This window comes from Nicotiana sylvestris, chromosome 4 (assembly GCF_000393655.2).
Source record: "Nicotiana sylvestris chromosome 4, ASM39365v2, whole genome shotgun sequence".
NCBI lineage: Eukaryota > Viridiplantae > Streptophyta > Magnoliopsida > Solanales > Solanaceae > Nicotiana > Nicotiana sylvestris.
The window spans coordinates 174,305,181-174,328,063 of NC_091060.1; the positions used below are offsets into that span (position 1 = coordinate 174,305,181).

Sequence of the window (22,883 nt, forward strand, 5' to 3'; positions counted from 1 at the left end):
GACTTGTATTTACTATTTATACATAGTGATATTACTTCATCGTTGTTAAGTAATGGATGTTTTTAATTTATTAACCATGATAAGTTGAATTGATTTAGTTAGGAGTTGACGGGCCCTTGACAAGGAATTATGGAGGTCGAGTATTAAGGTTGTAAGTTAGGGGAAAGTTGTGAATATTTCTACAGCACAATAGAGTGAGACTAGCTAGTTAGGAGTTAGTCTAAGAATGTCATTGGTCGTCTATTGATGCAGGGATTTACCTGCTAGTTTTACTATACCAGCCATCTATTTCGTATTTCGTATTCTGTATTTCATATCTCTTATATTGTTGTTATTTTATTAGGCATTTTTATGGTACTAATATATCGGCTCCTATTACCTTTTTGAGCTGAGGGTCTCCTGGAAACAATCTCTCTACCCTTCGGGGTAGGGTAAGGTCTGCGTACATATTACCCTCCCCAGACCCCACTTGTGGGATTATACTGGGTCGTTGTTGTTGTTGTTGTTGTTGATAAGTTGAATTGATTTGATGTAGACATCGAATACGGATAACAAACATAATTTGGTAACTTGAGAATTATGGTAAGCAAAATGTTACAACATGCATAAGCGGAGTTAGAAGCTTGAGTGCATCTTGGATCAAATTTAATAATTTTTGCTCAAATAATATACTATTTATATTAAAAAATTTATTAAATATGTATAAATAATAAATTTAAGAACCAATTATAAGTATTTGAAGTCGTAAAATCCAGAACCAATATGATTTGGATTCTGAAATTTAAATCAAGTGTGTTGTGATGAAACTTTGTCTTGAGCAAATAGTCTAGTAGAACAATTTGACAAATTAAACATGTCATCATTATTAGGATTAGCTCATACAATCAGATATAATAAACAAAAGAATTAACGTGGCACGACTCAGTTAATGGTCTTAGAATTAGGATTTAGACTCAGGGTGTGTTTGGCAAGAAGAAAAATATTTTCCGGAAAATATTTTTTAATTTTCTTATGTTTGGTTGTCTTAAATGTTTTGAAAAATATTTTCCTTATGAATTTATTTTTCTTCAATTGGAGAAAAATGTTTTCCTTATCAAGAGAAGGAAAAACATTTTCCAAAACTCCTTCTCAACCTTCCTCACCCTCACCAACCCACCCCACCCCCTCTCCGACAAAGGTTTTTTTTTTTAAAAAAATTCAGTTTTCTCATTACCAACCACCCTACTACACCTCCACCCCACCTCACCGCAAAAACAATTATTTTTTTTACCTTAATTATTTTTCTACAATTTTAAATTTCTATTTTTTCATTTTTCTACACCACCCACCCCAACCCCCTCACCTCCCTCCCCCCTCCCCCTCCCCCGGACAAAAAAAATTACTTTTTTTTGTAATTTAAATTTCTATTTTTTTTTGTTTTACTGGCCCCCCCTCCATATTTTAAATCTCGTCCCGCCGCCCTTGCCCCAACCCCCTAAAAATTATTTTTTAAATATATTTTTCAGTTTTAATTTTTTTATTTATCGGTTTAAAAGTTCAAAATTTTACAAGTTCCAAAATTATGAGTTCGGAGGTTTATGTGTTTGGAAGTTTACGGGTTTAGAAATTATAAAGTTTACGGGTTCGAAATTTCGCGATTTTGAAAGTTTATGAAATTTGTGGGTTCGGAAAGTTGTTGGTTTGAAAGTTTATGGCTTCATGTTTATTATATCTAAATTATTTATGAATACTCTTGAGAAGTCATTTTCCTTAATTTGCGTACCAATCACCGAGAAATGAATAAGATTACTACTTATTTTCCAAGAAAATATTTTCTTAGAAAATATTTTTCACGGAAAACATTTTCCTTTATACCAAACACACCCTCAATCTGCCAGCAATTCAACACATTGACGTGACGTATTAACACCAACTACTTTGTCCTCTGAAAATCATAATATATTCTGGTGATAATTCCTTAGTTGACATAGTAAAGTTTTTGCTTCTTTTCAAGCTTATAAAACTTCGAAGAGTAAGTACTTAACTTCTTTTCAGACATGCTTACCTTCTCTAATAAGTAATTAAGTACTAACATAAGCCTATTCTCCCATATTATTTTTTTCATAACTCCATTTGACTGAAAACTTTTCAAAATAAGCAGATTTAGGAAACTTAACAAAACGAGTTATAATAGCCAGCCCATTTCTTTATCTTTCATTAAAAGCAATAGTTTTATAAATCTATAACTTCAATTCTTTGAAGGGGAGTGAACAACGGTTAAGTTGTCTCCGTGTGATCTACAGATCCTGGATTCGAGCCCTGGAATCAGTCATTGATGTTTGCATCGGGATAGACTGCCTACATCATATCCTCTTGGAATGCAGGTCTTCCCCAAACCCTACGTGAATGCAGGATGCTTTGTACATCGGCTGCCCTTTTCTTTTGAGTTCTTTCCCACAGCCCTTTGCCACTTCCCAAATCTTGGGTTACCATTTCTCACTTATATTCAGTAACAACAGAAAAAATTTGAGTGTATGTAAGAGAATACTACTCCCAACTTGTAGAGGCAAAGTTTAATAAGCTAAAGCTGTTTCTTACATAGTCTCACTCATAAATTACAACTCAGCTAATAACAGAAACCTAGTAAATCTCATGCTCGTAAGGTTGTTACAACATTACTTTGAATGTTCCATGCAGCTTGTGATCAATCACTTTGAACTCATAGATCACTTGTTTTAAAACTCAGTTCGGAAATTCTGATGTTGAGCCATTTATGTCCTGCAGTCCGGCCGAGTTCAAGAGCTGCATTCCTTCCTCTCCCATTTGCTGCACTTCTGTAGGCGATAAAATTCTGATACATCGAACACAACCAACAAATTCCCTGGCAACGCGACCATTTTAAAGATTTTAGTTGAACATTATACACATTTTGTTTCTCAATTTTACATTGACAGCTATATATAATGTTTAGTGAAGCAAAAAAGCAAGTGCAAGAGAACTTACTCCCAAGGATCATCCCCGACAAGGAGTACATCATTCTCATAATCAACGTATACCAGCTTCCACCCCGAGCCTCTCGTGTCATTCAGCAGCCCCTCAAGTCCAAACATTCTTTCAATTTCAGATCGCAGTTCATCGTAAGTTTTAAAACTGGAGACATCAATTGACCTTCCTACAGATCCAGCCTTTTGAATCTGTAAATCAGTAAACTCAGTCAGAATACGTAAATCATAAGGTGACCATTTCACGACAAATAAAGGATATATAATCTGAGGAAGAACTAACGAAGATTGCATAAGCAAGGACTTGTAATGAAAATGAAGAGGTAAAGAAAAGTGCATATAACTTAGAGAATGAGTTAGCATCAGCACATCCATCAACTTAGAGTCATCGCTAGTGAGATTGCTATCACTTAGCTATTACTGTATTGCAACGGCATGTTTCGTAACATGACATATAAACTGCTTACCTTTGTATATGTTCGCACACGTGGAGCTACTTGCTGCCATGAGCTATTCTGCAAAAGATTACTTTCATCAAAATTTACATTGCTTGATGATGCGCCACCTGAGTTGTCAGCAAAATCTTGTACAGAGAAATTCTGAGAATCTGCCAGGCTAGCTGATGTAATCTGAGACTGAACGTCTTGACTAGAACTGAAGTTGCCTAATAGAAAATCTGAAGGACTCTGGAAATCGGTATGTTTTAAAGTGCAGAACTCATCTAACACTGTGCTTGAAACAGAATTATCAATCACTGTGCTCCCACTGTTACTATCAAAATTAAGACAACTATATATGTCGCTTTGGTTATGGCTCTCCTCTGATAAGTCTTTAAAACCATATGAATCAGGTAAGAACTGCATGTTAGTTATGTCTTGCGTTAACAGCGGAACCTGAAGGTTTGTTTGGGAAAAGCACTTCACATCATTCAACTGATGATCCCACAAATCCTGGCCTATTGGAGCTAGTCCAGGACCAATAACTGAATCAGGCAACATAAAAGAATGCTCGTGCTTCGTCAAAGTGGAGTTCGACACAGGAGATCTGAGCAATCCAGCAGTAGACTGGAAGGGCAGATTCCACTCATTGTTATTGGAGCATTGAAGGATATTATTGGCACTAGCAGCCTCAATTTGACGCCATGGACTGGATTGCAATTGAGATAAGCTGTTCTGGTGGGAAGCTGTTGCATCAGTCGGGAGAATATGTGGACTTGCGGGCTTTATAGTCACTTTTTCGTCATTACACTGCCCTAGGGACTGACACTGATCTAACCTATCCACTGAAACACTAGTTTCTTTTGCCTGCTCAGAACTTATTCCTACAGTGTCGGAGCCTACTTTTTCTGGAGGTTGAGACTTTGGCTGCAGAGTTGCTTGCGGTGAAGAAATTGAGTTCACAACACAAGGTTGATTGAGGATGACTTGAGGATTTCTTTCACTTTGTACAGATGTATCTTCTACGGTACTTAGCTCAGGTTTCTGGTTGCCTGCTGCATGTATTAGATTCCTAGATTCTTGAGGTAGTGCAACCTTAATATCTTGTACAGTGGGGACACCGCATTGAAGACCAGTAACACCAGGAGGTCTTGCCAGCATCTTCATTAACTGTTCTGACCATAGGTTTGAGATTGAGGAAATTTGAAGTTCACCATATACATTTTCAGGAACACGCATGAAAGGGCGGTGCATCAAACTGTCCCACTCAGTTTGTGCTCCTGTTTTATTCAAAAGTAAAACTATCAGGGAATTTGGATAAGTCAAATGACAGAAAGCAGTATAGATCAACTTACCCAAAAAGGAAGACTGGTAAGGTCGTTTGAGGCCTGCAGTCAGAGAAGGAAATATGAAGAGACTTTCTGGTGTCTCAACTTCCCATGGACTAACTCTACTCTGCTTGTCTCCACATCCCGGTTCGTCCCACTCTGCCTGATAAATAGAAGCCGCGTCAAATTGATGGAAGATCGTGAAGGACCAATTAGCTCACTTGGCAAAAAGAGATAATTAGCTTGTGCTCAGTCAAATTTTAGTCACCTGAAGACACCGCCATTTGGAACCAGGCCATCTTAGTGGATCCAAGTCACTAATGCCAACAATAGTGCCCATGTATCTGGAAAATGGGACAACAGGACTTCAAAGTCAAATGAAGCGGACAATAATGATTATCAGAATCGAATTAGAATGTGATCTCATGAATCCAGAAAAGCAAACTTGCCTGCGTTTACCCGATTCCTCAGTTTCAAACATCATCCCAAACCTCATACCAACTGACAGTTGTGTGCCATAAACAGATTTTCTATATTTGGCCAAGGGAATAACAAACTCTGAAGGGCATGCCCTGCAGTTAAGTCCGTTCGTAGTTACAACCAAAGTAATACAAGCCAGTGGCAAAGCTAATACTGAAATGAAGGCTGAACAAACCTTGGATTGTAGAAAATTGTGAATGTGCTTCTATTAGCAGCAGCATGGGCAGCAGCTGCAAGTACTCCAATATGCATACTATCAGCAGACAGAACTGAAGACGGCAACGAGGTTTGCTGACGGTTAGCACGCCTCACTCCCAACATTAACTGTGACTTCTCATCTCTACAGCATTAAAATACAAAATGAATAACTTGTGTTCAACTAAAGGGATACTCTCTTGTTTGCATGCCATCGTGACGTTTTGGAACGTTGAATAACTTGTGCAGGTGTAACTTCCAGTACTTTTCATTGCAATTACCTGATAAATAGAACAGAATCTCCTGCTCTAAGGCGTTTTGCTCCAACAAACATGCTCCAGCCGGTTGTGAGAAGATGTCGCTTTGGCTGCCCTACATAAACAGGTGGAAAAATCATAAAACTAACAGCAAAATGAATCATCACAAGACAAACAGCTCCAGATTGTTCATCGAATTGAATAAATGAATAGTATATGGTGAGATCCAATTTCAGCATGCTCACCGCGGTATATGTGACGGAATGTCCAAGTATTATTGTGCAAGTCTCGTACAACAAGCTCTTGTGTTGGAGGTTGCATTGAGTAATCCTGAAGAGAAAACCGGGGCAATTTTTCAGTGTTCTTTTCTTTTTATAGTAAGTTGGCAATTATAGCTCATTCAAGAAAAAAAGGATTCTCACCAGGGGCGGGAACAGCTTTTCTGCTGCTCTTCTAGGAACTGAGAATCCACCATGTGTGCTTGTATCACTGGCAGTCAAAGTTTTGCAGAAGAACTCAGTCGGATGCTTACTAGGCTTCAGTCCAAAGTCCGGAATGGGGAAGACATCTTTCTCCTGATCAAGTAACAGGTATAAGGAAAAAATTTCAAAATGTTTTCGATAGTAAAAACATTCTTCACCTCCATCAATACATTAGTATCTGTATTAAATTTTAGTACAAATAATACATTAAGAACTTACAGAATTCACAGGTTGGAGGCTCATTTGGGCATAGATCTCATCTGTTTCTTTATCTGCCTGTAAATGACGGGACGAGCAAACAATGTTATGATATGAGACGAACTGCAAGCAGTACTCCTATATATGAAGGGCATAAATCTTAAAAGCACATACATGTAGGGTAACATTGTGGACTTGGCACAACAACTGAGAAGCAAGATTTGGATAATTAGGTATCTGGGAAGTTGCTGTTCTGTTTGTGGAAACTGCCACCTGTTGCAACAAGTTAGATTTTCATTAGCTCCTCTCATACATGTCATTATATCCTCAACAAACAAAGCACAAGCCGTGAAAGGATAGAACACATGATTATTGTGCAACTAAGTTTTATAAGAGATAGAAAAGCACATTCCTAACAGGTTTGAACTCTGCAGCGGATGGGAGTCGCGGGAGACTTTTAGACCAAAATTCTACTGCAGGAGAGTTTATATACATGCGATCATTCATCTTTCTTGGGTTTTCGAACTACAATGACACAACTCCAGGAATAAATATTTTCAGGTTGTCTATTGTTGCTAGTGTAGAATGAAACCTTAGCAAGTGAAACAGAGAAGGGAAACTCTTAGCTATATCACAAAATTTAAAGTTTAAATTCAGCAAATATGGACTTACAACTTGTTGTATGATTCTCTTGGAACATTCTAATACGATAATAAAAGGGAACTAAGGACAAAACTGTTCTTCTTTGAACATTTGTTTGTATCAGCAGGATTAGAGAGAGTTTAGTTGGACAAAGCAAACAAACTCATATATCTGTGTGAAACCTTCAAAGTGGACTTGCATATCATGGACATTTATTTTCTCCGATTCAGCCCCGAAAACAAAATGAAGCAGTTAAAGCAATATACGCAGATATAAGGTTTAAAGAACTAGAGTAGAATGATTCTGTCTTACATCAATATTTAAGGACTAGAAAGTCTTACAGTTTTTGAGTTCTTGAATAGGGAAAATGCACAATTTTGTAAAGAAATGCCAATAAAATGTAACAAATAACAATAATAGGGAAAACAAACCTGTTCACTGTGCCCCTGTGGGAAGTAATACACAAGGCTTCCAACTTGAGGCAATGTTACAAGTGGGCCAGCACAAGTATGCCACAGCTCTGAATTTATTAGCTTCCTTCCTCCTATATTGTATCAAGATTCAACATTTATAAGTATATTTTTAAATTTAAAACTGTTAAAGCTTGATGGTTAGTTTCAAGATTCAATTTTTATTTCTCCCTAGCCTGAGCTGAGCTCATATACTGCTCCAAAGCATTCATATTAACAAATACAACAACAAAACTAGTGTAATACAGATGGGTTTCGGGAGGATAGCGGGTAAGACGTACTTACCACTACCTTGAAAAAGGTAAATAGGCTGTTTCCGATAGACGTTCATATTTACAAAATGAAAAAATCAAGGATTGACAAAGAAACTAACCAGAATGATCCTGCATTTCTTTCAATAATTTCATTTCCTCAAGTAGAGTATGTGCTCCACTAACCAAACTTCCTGGCTTGTGCTTTTCTTCAACAGAACCCATAAAAACCTCTCTGTAACTTCCCTTACATCAACTCCAAAATCAAAACTAAAGAACCCATCTTTTGCATGAGCTAACAAACCAAATCAACCCCACAATTTTAGGCCAAAAATCCCACTATCCACTGATCAGTAGTCAACAAGATAACATCTTTTTCTCTTTGTTCAAATAACCAAAAACTAACATAACTGCAGAATGACACATTCCACGTCAAGGGAATGAGGAATGACACATTTTTCTTGGAGAAACTGAGAGAATAAAACCAAAGAACAAAGCTGAAAAGAATCTAGTTATTATACAAGAAAACAATTTAATTGGACAGCAGAGAGAGGAGAGCATGCCCAAATAATCCAAAACCAAAGAACAAACACTGCAAAAAGGGTCTGTAATCTAAGTGGGCCTTACACTTTCCATCAACACCCCATCAAAACCAAATATCACAAAAAAAAAAAACAATTTTTCAAATTATAATGGAAAAAAAAAAAAAAGAGGGGTCAGCTTATTTTTTTCATCAAAGCACGCGTACCTAAGCATAAGGGGCCATAGCTATCAATTCCTTTGTATTTTTTTTTCTCTCATAAAAAGGAAACCGACCTTTCAATGAAAGTAGTCATCATTTCTGATTCCACTCTTCTAAGCTTAAAAAAATCCCTTTTTTTCCATTTTACCCTTTAAAAAAAATTCAACTTTTTGTTGCTCTTTTTTCTAACTCTGTATATACTGTTTCTTGAAAGTGGAAAAGAGTGTTGCATGCTCTTAACCTGTACACATACACACACACACACTTACTTTTCTTCTTCTCTGTATATTTTGGTTGATTCTTTTGCAGCTTTTTGAGACTCTGAAAAATTTTGCAGTTAAAGAAAAAGAAAAGCAGAGGGGGGAAAAGCTAAGTTAACACGAAATCGTACTAATACTTGTGAGGAAGAAAGTCAGGAATTTAATAAAAGGAATAAAGAAATGGAAAACGTACAATGGTTGCTTGCTTTCACACAATACTACTACAGTGTGCAGACATAAATAACTGAACCTATACTATGCAAACGAGGACTTAATAAACTAAGTACTCTTTTAAATATAAAAAAATAAATAATGTAGTAGTTGAATAAAGAGATCATAGGAGTAATAAATGTATATGCTCTTCTTTTTTCCTTTTTTTTTAAATAAAGAAATGGAGGGAAGGGAGATAATTATGGGTCATTTGACAATCTACAAATATTTCATAGACATTCTTTATTGCACAAAATTATGCAAATTTTGTTAATGGAAAAAAAAATTTGGAAATAGCCACGATTTTAAAGTAAATTAAATATAACTATTTTTGCATGTAAAGATAAAATCTGAACGAAAATACTCTTAGTAATCCGAAAAAATTTTAATATAATATGCTGGAGTTTAAATATTTTATAAATGAGATTTTAATATAATATGCTGGAATTTCATAATGTACTGGAGCTCAACATAATATACTAGAAATTTATACGCAAGAGTTTCATAATTCAGCATGCTGGAACCAGAGGCGGAGCTAGCTTTATACGTGCGGGTTCGGCCGAACTCAGTCACTTTCGCTTAAACACTATATTTATACTAAGAAATTCATTAAATATGTACAAATATTTAATTGTGAACCCAGTAACTAAGACGATCTATCGGTTTCGAGATAAATTCAGAACCCATAAACTTTAAATCCTGACTCCGCCTCTGGCTGGAACTTTCTGTGTGTTGCGGTTCCAACATAATATGTTGGAAGTTTATACACATGAGTTCCATAACCCAGCATATTATGCCGGAACTTTCTGTTTTTTAGCAAAACGATAACTATTTTTTCATGACTTTACAAACGCTGACTATAAAAAATTGGCTAGCCCGTGCTATTTTCGCATCATAAAATGGTTTGATGGCATTAGGTTATAGTTTAGTTTTGGATAATCCTTATTGTTGTAATGTAAGGTTTATTTTAACATATTATAAGAGTCAGGCTAATCTATAATCTGAATTAATTAAATATTAAATATTATATTATGTCGTCCAAACTTCAAATATTCTGCCTTAGGCATGTGAGAGACATTAGAATCCCCTATCGATTGAGTGATATGTGAAATAATCTTCTTATATACTTTTGTATTATTAGAATATTACGAACTAACTTTCAAAATTGAGTTAGATTCAATATTTATTTTCTTGACAAATTGTTACATAAACTATATTCTATTTCTCATGTGGAAAGAAGAAAAGGACGGGTGGGCTAAGAAAGAAAATGACAAAATAAAAAAGGCGTATTTTAGTACGTGGATTACGAAGATATGCCAAATGCCAAAGGTGGTGTTTTTTGGTATAAACCCAAGAAGAAAATTTTCGGCGTAGGGTTTTCATTTTCTATCTCTTTTCAGACGTAATTGCTTTATCCTTTGGACTTTTGCCCAGCCTGATATTTGACCGTTCTACACGCCTGCGCTACACGGCAACGGCGCATGTTAGCATAGCTTCGTTGAATTAAAAACTTCTCATTTTGAGACTTTGGAAAGTGTTTTGGATAGATAAATTCACTAGGAAAAGAATATTTTTTTTTGAAAAAAAAATCTTGATAGAAATACAAAGGATGTTTTCATAATTTTTTTTGAACACTAATTTTGGAGAAAACAATTTGTTGAAACGAATTTTGTGTTAATTGGTGACAGATTTTTTCAAGTTTTTTTTTATATATATTTTGTAAGTGAAACAAAATTATTTGGTTTAAAAAGGTCTTATGACACTTCGCTCCCGTTTGGTCATAGATTTTTGCTTTATTTCAAAAAAAAAATATTGTTTGTTTATGATATATGATCATGTTGTGAGAAAATAAAACTTCAAAAAATTTCAAATTTTCAAAAACTTATTTAAGGCGGTTTTTTGGTGAAAATTTTTCTTCAACTCACAACATTTCAACTTTTCCTCAAAAAAAATACATGTCCTAACAAAAATTAAACTTTTAAAAATTATTTTTCAACGCAACTTTAAAAATACTTTTTTCAAATTTCAATCAAATCTATGTCCAAACGCTAGCTTCGTCACTCAACTTTTTTCGTAAAATATTAACCAAACAAGTTGTTTTAGAACCCTTTCTAAATTTTTATAAGTTCTCATGTCCAAACGTATAAATTCATGGCTTCTATATTGACATGTTGATATTTGGATGATTGAGCTATAATATTTCATAAACTTCCCGAGTTAAGTCTCATTGGAGAATAAACTCTACTCCCATATTAAGAAATATTCCGAGTTAATCATTCTTCTTTGTTTCTATAATCTTCATTAACCAACAAATACGTACGCTTATCTCTCTTTCTAAATATGCTTAATGGTGGCTTACTTAATTACCCTCATTGGATATTTACTATCTTTAGTAACTGTCCTTAAACAGAAAAAAGTTTGAGGGGAAAGAAATATGCCTTATGTGTATAATTTTCTCCTTCTCTCGTCTGAACGAATAGACTAACAAAATGCATGCATGTATTTCGTTTAGAAAAGTTTTACTAGTAAAGGTATTTTTTTGGGCAAGTTACACTTCCAATAAAACTTAACGGAGAAAGGAATTAATAGCAATATATTTTTCTTTCTTTTTTATGCGCAGTAATCTTTAAAAATCTATATGAAACAGTACTAAATAAATAAATACAGCCCTTTAATTCATACTGCCTTAAGTACACGTCAAATTAGAAGGCATATAGGAATGAGTAATGACTGTGTGTTGAGCGTAACAAAGGGGTCATGCCACTTACATGACTTCAATACTCTTAATCAGGGCTGTACAAATCGAACAGAAAAACCACACCAAATCGAAAAGTCAAATCAAATCGATTAAAAAATTCGATTTGGTTTGGTATTGAGTAAAAAAATCTGAACCAACCCGACATATAAATATATAATTTATATATATATAAGATTTTATATAAAATTTTCTTTTAAAATATCGAGAAATATTTGGGATTCTCTTGCGGGATATAAATTTTAATAGAATATGAAGTGCTCCGTATTTATTGACGTTAAATAATGGGTTGTATGATCACTTTCTTATCAAGTGTTACTGGAATGCGTCTATCTCTTTGTTCTCCTATATTCGATGTAACGACCCGACCGGTCGTTTTGAGCTTTTGCATTTCGCTCTCTAGTTCTCGGGCATGACTTGCCCCGTGTAATGCAAAATAACTTATGTAAATCATTGGTGTTGGGTTTCAGGTTAATCAGAATTTAATTTGGAAGAATAGTCTCAGTTAAAAGCTAAAAATTTGAAAGGTTTGACCAATATTTGACTTGTTTGTATATGATCTCGGATTGGAATTTTTATGATTTGGTTAGCTCCGTTAGGTGATTTGGACTTAGGAGCGTGATCGGAATGCATTTTTGGAAGTCCATGGAAGGTTTAGGCTTGGATTGGCGAAATTGAGATTTCAGCGCTTTCCGGTTGATAGGTGAGATTTTGATATAGGGGTCGGAATGTAATTTCGAGAGTTGCAGTAGTTTTGTTGTGTCATTTGGGATGTGTGTGCAAAATTTCAGGTCATTCGGACGAGATTTGATAGACTTTTTGATCGAAAGCATAATTTAAGAGTTCTTGGAGTTCTTAGGCTTGAATCCTATGTTAAATTGGTGATTTGATATTGTTGTGAACGTTCCAAAGTTTTGAACAAGTTTGAACGATGTCATGGGATGTGTTGGTACAATTGGTTTGAAGTTCCGGGAGTTTCGGGTAGGTTCCGGGATGTTTTAGGCCAAAAATCATAGTTGTAGCAGGTCCAGAAGGGTTGCAGGCCTCGGAACTCACCCGCGCGATCTGCACAAAAAGACATGTGGCCACGGTATGTGCTGTGCAGACCGCACAAAAAGAAGTGCGGTCGCGGTAGGTGTCATGCGGACCTCACTAAATGGTGTGCGGCCGCGGTGGGGAACGATTCGCTGGTCCTACTTCGGAAGCTCATATCTTTTGATCTACAAGGAATTTCGAGATGATTTAAAAACGAAAGTTGTATCCCTTCGTGTCTAGTTTCCAAAAGGATAAAAATATCCCAATTTGGACATTTGTAGAAAAGGTTGTCGCCAAAATACTAAAGCCTGTCACTGCAGAGGAAAGCCTGTGCGGCCGCGGTTGTTTTTGCGCGGACCGCACTGGCTTGTGCGGACCGTGGTCGATTTGGTGCAGCCCGCAAAGGCTGAAATCTGAGGGGTACTCTATAAATACGAGGTTTTGGGTTTTATTTAATATTTTGACCTAGAGAGCTCGGATTTTGGCGATCTTTCGAAGATTTTTCAAGAAATTCATCGGGGTAAGCAATTTTAACTCAGATTTGGCTAGAATACATGAATCTATCACTGAATTCATCATTTAATTCGTGATTTGGGATGGAATTTGGGAAGAAAATTGTGAAACCTTTCAAAAATGTAAAATGATGATTTGAAGGACCAAATGGTATCGGAATTGGATAATTTTGGTATGGTTAGACTCGTGAGGGTATGAGGATTCTGAAAATATAAATTTTACCCAATTTTGAGACGTGGTCCCGGGGCTCGGGTTTTGGTAATTTTGGGAATCGTGCCCTTTGTTGATTGTTTTCGCTTAGACTTTGTTTTCTTAGCATATTGTGACGTATTCGTTCTGATTTTGGATAGATTCGACGCTTGTGGAAGCCGATTTGAGGGGCAAAGGTGTCGCGAGCTAGAGATTTAGCCGGTTCGAGGTGAGTAATGATTGTAAATGATGTCCTGAGGGTTTTAAACCCTGGATTGCACATCGTAGTGCTATATTGAGGTTAGACACGCGCTGGATGATGAGCGTGAGGTCATTTACTACTGGGGATTGTGACTTGGTCCATCTCGATTGATGATTTTACCGCGTATTTGACTGAAATTTATTTGTTATCATCACGATTTAGGCTGATTGCCATATTTGGGCTTCATGCTAACTATTTGAACCCTTCGGGGATTTTTATCACTGTTTCCTCACTGCTTGACTTATTACTTGAACTCAGTCCTGTTGAAATCTACTGTTTTACAAACTCAGCCACTTTTACTCAAATTTGAAACTTAAATGATATTTCAACATCATGTTTTGGGCTGAGAACTACTGTTTTACTAATGCCCGAGGGCTTGTGATGATTTTTTGACTGAGTGAGGTCGAGGGCCATATGTGAGGATATGCTGAGTGATATGAGGCCGAGGGCCTAAGATACTTTATATGCCACGAGGTTGCTTGAGTGATGTGAGGCCGAATACCGAGTGATGTGAGGCTGAGTGCCGAGTGATGATGCCACGAGGTGACTTGATATAGCGTTTGGGCCGTAAGGGGCCCATCTAGAGTCTACACACCCATAGTGAGCGCGGGTACCCATTATGATCTGAGAGTGAACCCGAGGGGTTGATACTGTTCTGAGTGATTGATACTGAGCCCGAGGGGCTGATACTGTACTGAGAGTGAGCCCAAGGGGCTGATACTGTTCTGAGTGATTGATATTGTGCCCGAGGGGCGAATTTCTATTTGTTATTTACCTGTTAAATTACCTGTTTTACTTGTTTTAAAAAGGAATATCATTTGATTTCTTCACTGATTTACTGCTTTAAGTGATTTTCTGCTTGATATGGAATTGCTTTGTGCCTTTACGCGCTTTCATACTTTCAGCCATTATTTATAATTATTACTCACTAAGTCGGAGTACTCACATTACTCCATGCACCATATGTGTAGATTTAGGCATCGCAGGGTCCGCTCCTGAGTGCTGATTCTCCCAGTTCAGGCAGTGATTCGGCGACTACGAGGTAGTTGTTGGCGCTCGCTGCCCCGTGCCTCCCTTATCTTATCATTTTCATGTTTTTAGAACTATTGTATCAGAATTAGTGTTTAGTAGACTTGTATCCAGATTTTTTAGTTGCTCATGACTTGTGACACCCCGGTTTGGGCTATGTCGGGATGGTTTCCACTGTTGTTATCGTTAAATTTTCACAATCTATGGATATTATATTATGTTTATTACTATTTATGATAATTAACTGCTTAAAGAGGTGTTCCGTTTTGGTCTGGCTGGCTTTGTCTTAACGAGAGGCGCCATCATGACCGGGTTCGGGAATTTGGGTCGTGAAAAGTTGGTATTAGAGCCTAGGTTACATAGGTCTCACGAGTTATGAGCAGGTTTAGTAGAGTCTCGCGGATCGGTACGGAGACGTTTGTATTTATCCTCGAGAGGCTGCAGAACCTATAGGAAAACTTCACATTTTTGAATTCTAATCGTGCGTCCTTGGTTCAGCTTGAAAAGTAACTCTTGAATTCCTTCCACGCGTTTGTATGCGCGCATGAGCGCTCAGTATCAGATGTGCCTCGATGGCTTGTAATTCCCTAATCGAGGAGCGAGATGTGATCTCTATGAGTCGATGTTGGGCCAGTCTGGAGGACTTGAGGCCAAATCTTTGCCTATAGCTTGAGCATCGAGGTTCTGATTGTGTGAGCAAGTATTTTTGAACGTATATGTTTGGTATTGTCCCTACTAGTGAAAGTGATGGATGGATAACTATGTGATGAGTATGTTGGTACTATGAGATGTATCCACATGATTTGGAAGCGACGAGAAGGTTGCTAGAGAATAGAAGAACTATTAGGTGCTTGAATTCTATCTTGATTCGAGGTATAGCCCCGAGTTATGGGCGTGTGAAGGATCTATTCATGCTTCCCAGTTGTGAGTGAAGTAAATTTCATGTTGCAGTATGAGTTCAGACTCAGGAAGACTAAATGACTGTGTACAGATTATGACGGTGGAAGGTATACAGAAGTGTTAGTTAGAGGCAAAGCAGGTGGGTTGTCTCCTGCGAAATGTTCTGAGGTTGTACGATCCTTATGTGTCTGTTAGAAGATCTCATTTGCGAGTGAAGGATATATGTTGCAATTTAAATTGGGTCGCTTAAAGAGTGGGTGTAACTATTGCGTGAGTGGAATGCGAGATTTGTAGAAGAGTTAAAATTCTAGATGAACTGTGTTTTCACGGGCTTATAAAAGATTTGAGTTTAATCTCACTATGGTATCATGGCATCAATAGAGTATAATCGTTATGAGTAATTGAGTGTGTGCTGATCTATGGCTTCGAGCCAAGTAGGGGAGCCTGCTATTGATTTGACGATTGCACGATTAGGTGCTATGTTAGTTCCAGTTTGAGGCGCGCTGGTGAATCAGTTATGGCTTGCGGAAATTGAGAACGAGGATGGCTCGAGTAAAAGAAAATTTTGACGAAGATTATATTATGCTTCATAGGTGTGTGAGAATCACGGGATGTCTTGAGTTGTTATTGGCAAGAATGCTCGGTGCATAGTGCAGGAAGCTGCTTGGTTTGGGATGAGGTTACATTCTGCGGTGATGGAGTGCCAATGAGGCACGGGTTGTTCGGTTCATTTGATCAGACTAATTGCAGTTGAATAGAGTGAATGACTCTCCATAATGGTTCTAATGTGCTCAAGGTTCTACATGTAGCAATTGGGTATTTTAAAGTTGTATATGTGGTTAGGAACTGAGTTTTCATTTGGAAAATGTCAAGACTTGTGGTACTTTCTACATTAACTATGGGATTCTATATATCAGTATTAGGAAGGTAATGGTTTCAGATTCGCATGAAGTCCCTCCGGGGTAGGTATTTTGAACGTGGTGTTTTTGAAAATATTTAAGAGAGTACTCAGCGGCTTATGAGTCTTAGATAGTGTAGTTTCATGCTTGGGACTCGCGTGAGTCTGGGTTGAGGAATTGTGGCATTGTAGCAAGAAGAAGTGTCAAGCTAACGGTAGGTCAGAGGGAAACTCGAATAGATGGGATAGCGTGGTAGTACGCCAGATCGGTATGGTAAGGATATGATTAGTTCCTTGGGTGTTTTCGAGGTAACGAGTCTCTGCAGGTGTTTTGCGGCAATTCTTTTGGGTTTTAGTGACATGCGTAGCTCGGTTGAGTTAGAAGGATTCAGTCCTGATGAGTTAGTGTTGTGCAAAAAGAATTCGGGGAGTTCTAGATGGTTTCCACCACAGTTAGAGAGGTAATTTTTCCTATTGGCGCGAGGAGCATGTGATGAATAGTGATTTCCTTCTAGAGGGGATCAATGGAAAGTTCTTGACTAGTGGAGTACATAGATGTTTGTGGCTCAGAAGGGAGATAAAGTTCTCATGTTATCCTAGGATGGTATAGTATATACGGTGTGTTGTGGAGGATTGAGATTTGCGTGTTACAGTTCAGTCTTGAACGAAAAGTCATAAAATTCTTAGGCAGCACGGGCAGTTTCAGATGATTAGAGAAATGAGCTTCAGATAATTAGGGGGATGATCTCCAGATGATTAAGGAAATGGTATTTCTAAATGGGAGTGATTTGACGAGGGTATATGTTTCAAAAGAGGCAATGTGATTAAGTTGATGGTGCTTCAGTAGAATTGCGGCGCTTTCTTGTTAGATCGACTGCTGACATTCAAGCTATGTTGTGGTTGTAAGTCGTGTGTATCGGCACTGTTTAGTGACTATCGAGATTTGGAGACCCGAGCAGATCTTTTGTTACTTGGTATATTAGATTTTGGATGTGATATCGGGTTCAGATTGTTTGTCTCTGTGTGATGTCATTCTGGACTATTACACTAAGGCGACGCCGTTGGCTATGCCGAAAATGTCACGGATTGAGTGGCGAGGTTCGACGGATTATGTCCTAGTGGGGTGGTTTTATATTTCAAAGACCCAGCAGGTGGCTGGGAAAGATTATTTTTCTTAGTCAGGTTTCGTGATAGATGTCAGTGCAGAGGCTCCTACCACTGATTCAGTTCCGGTGGTGAGGGATTTTTCAGATATGTTTCTTGTGGTCGGCCATGTCGCCGGGCAGGATTGTTGATTTCGGTATTGATTTGATACCGGGCACCGTATCGTATGGCACCGGCAGAGTTAAAAAGGTGGAATGAGCAGCTTCACCTTTATATGGATTTCATTGGCAGGACAATATGGATGTGTGTTCTAACTTGAGTCGGCTCGGTTGGCTCCGAATTGTACTGTTGAGGGATGTGTTGATTCGAGTGTTATTGAGCTTAGTAGTAATTAGGGGAGATCCATGAGTTACCTTTCTGGTTGCGATATGTTATGATTTGTTGGTTATGGGCACATATGGTGCGATTCTATTGGGGTTTCATAGTGGAAGTCGAGCGGGAAAAATGATTGGGTGTTGCTCGGTGAATGGCGTATCGGTTATGTCCTTTTGGGTTAGTATGGTGTATGTTATTTTCTTCACCGTGGGTATGATGATTTTCTTTGGTTCCAGGCATCGAATTGTGTGTGGTTGTTGATTTCGAGCAATGTGACTAAGGTGGTTCATGTGGAGCAGTGTTGGATAGGATCACACATCGCAGCAAAGTTATGTGGAGGTATGACCTTGCAGATTAGATTCGTGTGTTCTGTTCCTATGATGCGAGATGGGTTCTCAGCCTTGTGTTGTGGTGGTACTAGTGAACTTGAGGTTCAGCTCTTTCATTCGAGTCATTTTCATGATTTGAGTATGTTCGGACTGTTGTGTATTGATGCGTGTATTGTGCAAGTTGTGGTTTAGGTCTGTATGGATATGTCATGTCACCAGAGTAATGTGTTGGATTAGAGGAGATCGTTGGAGATCATTAATAAATACGAACGGATGCGATTTCAGCATGTTGGAAGGAGTATTGAACTTCGGTTCGAAAATTTTACTGTGGTATTTGCCAAAGGGGGAGTGACTTCTTGAATGGTTGATCTGGGAAATGGTTATGGCTTACCGCATGTCTTAGTGATCATTGGCAGTATATGGAAGTGTTGGGATGATACTTTAGTTGATAAGAGTTTTTCTATCGGTATGCGGATGTTGTGTGCAACTGCTGTGATTAGAAATTATCACTACAAGTGTTGAGTTATATGGTACATCATGTGATTGCACCGGAGATAGCATATATGGGTGATTACAGCTTGTTCGGGCTTATTCGAAAAATAGATGTGAGATTCTGATCTTATGAATGATTTCAGAAGATGAAATGTGGTTCTATGGCTTATTGATTAGGATGAATTGTGAAAATTCAGTTATATTGTGTTATCGAACCTATGTGAGATAGGGTGACATGGGATCACCCCCGGGGTATGTGCATGGTGAGGTTATTCAGCAATTGGTTGGCTTTTGGAACAACTCTAGGCACGTTCGAGGACGAACGTATGCTTAAATGGGGGAGGATGTAACGACCCTGTCACACCTCCTTTTTACGCACCCGCGAGGGCGCAAGGGAGTTTATTCCAATTAAAGGACAATCGAAACGGGATTTGTTTATTTATTTTAGAGTCGCCACTTGGGAGGTTTAGGGTGTCCCAAGTCACCAATTTTGATCCTGAATCGAGGAAATGAATGACTCCATATTACAGTCTGCGTACCAGAAATCTGGATAAGGAATTCTATTAACCCGGGAGAAGGTGTTAGGCATTCCCGAGTTCCGTGGTTCTAGCACGGTCGCTCAACTGTTATATTCGGCTTGATTATCTGATTTTATAAAAATATGAACTTATGCGCCAATTTTATCTTTTAACCGCTTTTGTCATTATTATTATTTTTACAAGGAATTGCAACGTCGCGAAAACATACCTCGAATCACGTTACATCAATGTACACGTGATTATTGACATATCTCGACTCGGTTGAGATTTGGATTTGGGTCACATAAATGTGCACCCGAGTTAAGGAAAATAAATTATTAAAGGCGTGCTTAAAGCAACTAGCGTGTTGTTATTTTGGGGAAAGCCATGAAATTCGCTTAAACGGCATGTCCCGAATTCTAAGTATTTTATATATATATACATTTAGAGGGCCCCACACTTTGTACATTTTTGTTTGTCGAGGCTCATCTCATTCCTTATGAAAAGAATTTGCAACGTCATGGAAATGCATCTCAGACCACGCTACAATCAATGTACTCGTGGTTAGAGACACGTTTCGATTCCGTTGAGATTTAGATTTGGGTCACATAAATGTGCACCCGAGTTTAAGGAGATAACATTATTAAGTACGCGCTTAAAGAGACTATCGCATTATTATTCTGGGAGGGCCGTGAGATTTGCTAAACGACCCATCCTGGAAACTGAATGCTTCGATAATATACATTTAACGAGGGCCCCGCCGCTTGCGCGTTTTTATTTATTTTTGTCGAGGCTCATCTCGTTCTTATTTTAAAAGGATATCCTATAGCAACTACGTTTCTTGTCGCGTTTGTCTCTACTAATTGAAAACAGTAGATAGTCCTAATTAATTACGTGCTTGCAAGTTATCTATAACAGCATTCAGAAATGCTTAAAAATCAGAAACGAGGCTGCGTGCACAGTCAGCCGAACAAATAATCACGGGCCCAAATCCAGCCCATGCGTGATGGGCCAGACCTGGGCCACTGCTTGTTCGATGCGGGCCTGCTTGGTCTGTTTTGACCTGGGCTCGACCTTCATGAGGTTGAGATTGCAAGTTTTGTGTTCTTTGTCTTAACAGGTGGTTTACTAGTTATATGAGACCATTAATCAGAAAAGGAAGAACTTAGCCAATGATGTACAGTTTTCATGCTTGGCATACATTACAGCACATATTACAAAGTAAACTAAGTCTGAGATGCAACCTATTTCATTGAGAATATTTTCACCTATCAGCATACATATGTAAACTACCATTTAGCTAATCTATATTGATATACACTGGGCATACAGGCTGCTTCTATTGTCAACACAGGAATGAAAATTATCATACAGTACATGATATCTAATATAACAATCTATGTATGAAAATCAACTTCAGGTCTTTTCTTTTTGCATTCATGCTCAATGTTCCAATTACATTTGATAGTGCATTGGTTGTGTACCTGGTGTAGAGGACAAAGACGAAAGGACTGATCAGCTGGGCAGTATGCAGTAAACACAGCAACAGTAGATACACAGCAACAACACAGCAACAAATCAACAATCACAAGTGTTTTCCACAGTCCACAGACAACCAACAACAATTCCCAGAACAAGAAAACCAACAGATGGTCGAGCACCAAACAAATGATCCCAGAAAAGAGTAGTGAAACAACAGAAGTAACAGAGTGTTCAATGCAGCAACACCAACAGTTCAACAATCGCAAGCAGCTCAATCAGTGCAAACAACAGAACTTGGCCAAGACAGCTTGACCAATATGAACTCTTATGTAGCTTTCAGACAGTGTTTGGTTACAGTGTTTACTGGAAATTTCCTTATGTTTTCAGTTTTCTTTAAACTCACAAGACCTCTCTCAAGACTAAAAATTCCAGCCCCTTTTTAAGTTCTGAAATGGCCTATTTATAAGCCAAACGACCCAGTGCAGCTAAGCTGCCTGCATCCCTCCACTTGCAGACTGCCCATTCCCTTTAAGCCCATGCCTAAGCATCTTTTTGGTGCCAGCCATTTGTTCCCCACGCCTGGTTTATTCTTTAATCAAGAGTCATGGGCTCATTTTAGTATTCATTTTAAATTCCCATGCTCTTATGTCTTGTTCCCCATTGGTATTAGTTTAATCTTAATTAGTACCCTACTTGTCAGCTTATTTAAACTAAGCCTTTTCTGTTCTTTTCAAACCCCAGACTACCCCTATTAAACCCTTCTTATTACTGCCCTGCCCCTTGTAGCATCAGGGCATTCTGAACTCATGAAAGTTCAAATTCAGGACTGCCCTGGACTGAACCTTTTCAGTTATTTTTGCAATGCAAACAAACTCATTTCAGACAATGCTGGGCATTCAGTCAGTGACAAGGTTCAATTAGTCATGTGAAATTATTAGCTCATTCGATCCATTAGTTACAGAAAACTAATCGACGACGTTTATCGAGTCGACTATACTAATTATAACAGGTAATAATCAGTCGTTCAAATAAACAAACACATACAGGGACCTAAAGGCATCAAACAACTTTTGTTCAATTATTGGGAACCTATATGAATTATTTATGCGACGACTAATCTAATCGGACATGCTTATCATAGGATACATTCAAATCATACACAGAAAACAATCGACCAAATAAAAGGTCTTTGACAGAGATGGAAGAAATTAAGAAAACTATCAGAAAATAACAAACAATCACAACAAGGCATGCTAACGACTTAATTAGCAGTTGAATAAAACAAAAGGGAAAGAAAAACTTACCGAAAAAATGTCTAAACCAAACTGAACCAAAACTGACTCAACTTTGACCATTTGAGGCCGAACAAACTTTAATCAGGGTGTTCTCACACGAGAACACCTTGATTAAGGTCTATTAGACCTCAGACCCCTGTCAAGACTGGCCGGATTCCACAGGTTCATGTGTTCTAGGGTCTGGATTTTCAGATCTGGTTTTTTAGAAGTTGTGGGTAGATTCGGACCAAACCAAGCTTGGTTTGGTCACGAGGGAAGTCATGGGAGTGTCTGATACAAAGATGGTGAGGTTTGGTATAGATCGAGTTTTGTCTCGAATCTTCAAATCCAGATTCGAGACGATAGGAGGTGATTTGAGGTACATGGCTAGTGGATTCGTGTTCAGGGTGGTTGGATGCTTCAGGGGTGTGAAGGGGGTGGTCATCGGCGTTCATGCCGCCGGGTTTTGGTGAAAGGGAAACTAGGGCGGCGTTAGGGTTTGGGGGTTTCAGGGCTTGGGGAAGGAGATGACTGAAGGGGGGGGGGGTTCGGATAGGGGGCGTGGGGTGAAGGGCCAAGTTTATATACGGAAGGGGAAGGGAGATTGGAGCCGTTAGATCAAGTGATCTGAACGGCTTAGATCTATTGGTGGGTAACAGGACGGGGTCGTTTGGTATGGGAACGGGGTCGTTTTGGTTTAGGTGAGGGGTTGGGTTGAACCGGCTAAATAGGTCGGGTCCTGAGGGAAGCCAGGGACCATTGGATCAATGAGGTTGGACGGCTCAGATCAACTTG

General features: G+C 38.3%; 1 protein-coding gene across 1 annotated transcript; it reads right to left on the reverse strand.

Annotated features, from left to right (window-relative positions):
• Positions 1-2,514: 2,514 nt before the first annotated feature.
• On the reverse strand, positions 2,515-8,909 carry LOC104228100 (auxin response factor 5). Its single transcript, XM_009780502.2, has 14 exons — positions 7,844-8,909; positions 7,432-7,544; positions 6,533-6,631; positions 6,380-6,436; positions 6,101-6,253; positions 5,924-6,008; positions 5,703-5,793; positions 5,402-5,566; positions 5,196-5,318; positions 5,015-5,090; positions 4,774-4,909; positions 3,449-4,698; positions 2,983-3,173; positions 2,515-2,860 (listed from the first exon to the last, which is right to left on the reverse strand). The coding sequence occupies exons 1-14, from the start codon at positions 7,944-7,946 to the stop codon at positions 2,722-2,724; spliced, it is 2,781 nt and encodes a 926-aa protein (XP_009778804.1). The 5' UTR covers positions 7,947-8,909; the 3' UTR covers positions 2,515-2,721.
• Positions 8,910-22,883: the final 13,974 nt, after the last annotated feature.

Excerpts from the sequence above, each read along its gene's own strand:
- LOC104228100 (XM_009780502.2), bottom strand. The coding sequence starts at position 7,946 with ATGGGTTCTGTTGAAGAAAAGCACAAGCCAGGAAGTTTGGTTAGTGGA. Across the intron at positions 7,545-7,843 it reads AGAAATGCAGGATCATTCTG|GAGGAAGGAAGCTAATAAAT; the intron begins GTTAGTTTCTTT and ends GATACAATATAG. Across the intron at positions 6,254-6,379 it reads GCCTCCAACCTGTGAATTCT|GAGAAAGATGTCTTCCCCAT; the intron begins GTAAGTTCTTAA and ends TTACTTGATCAG.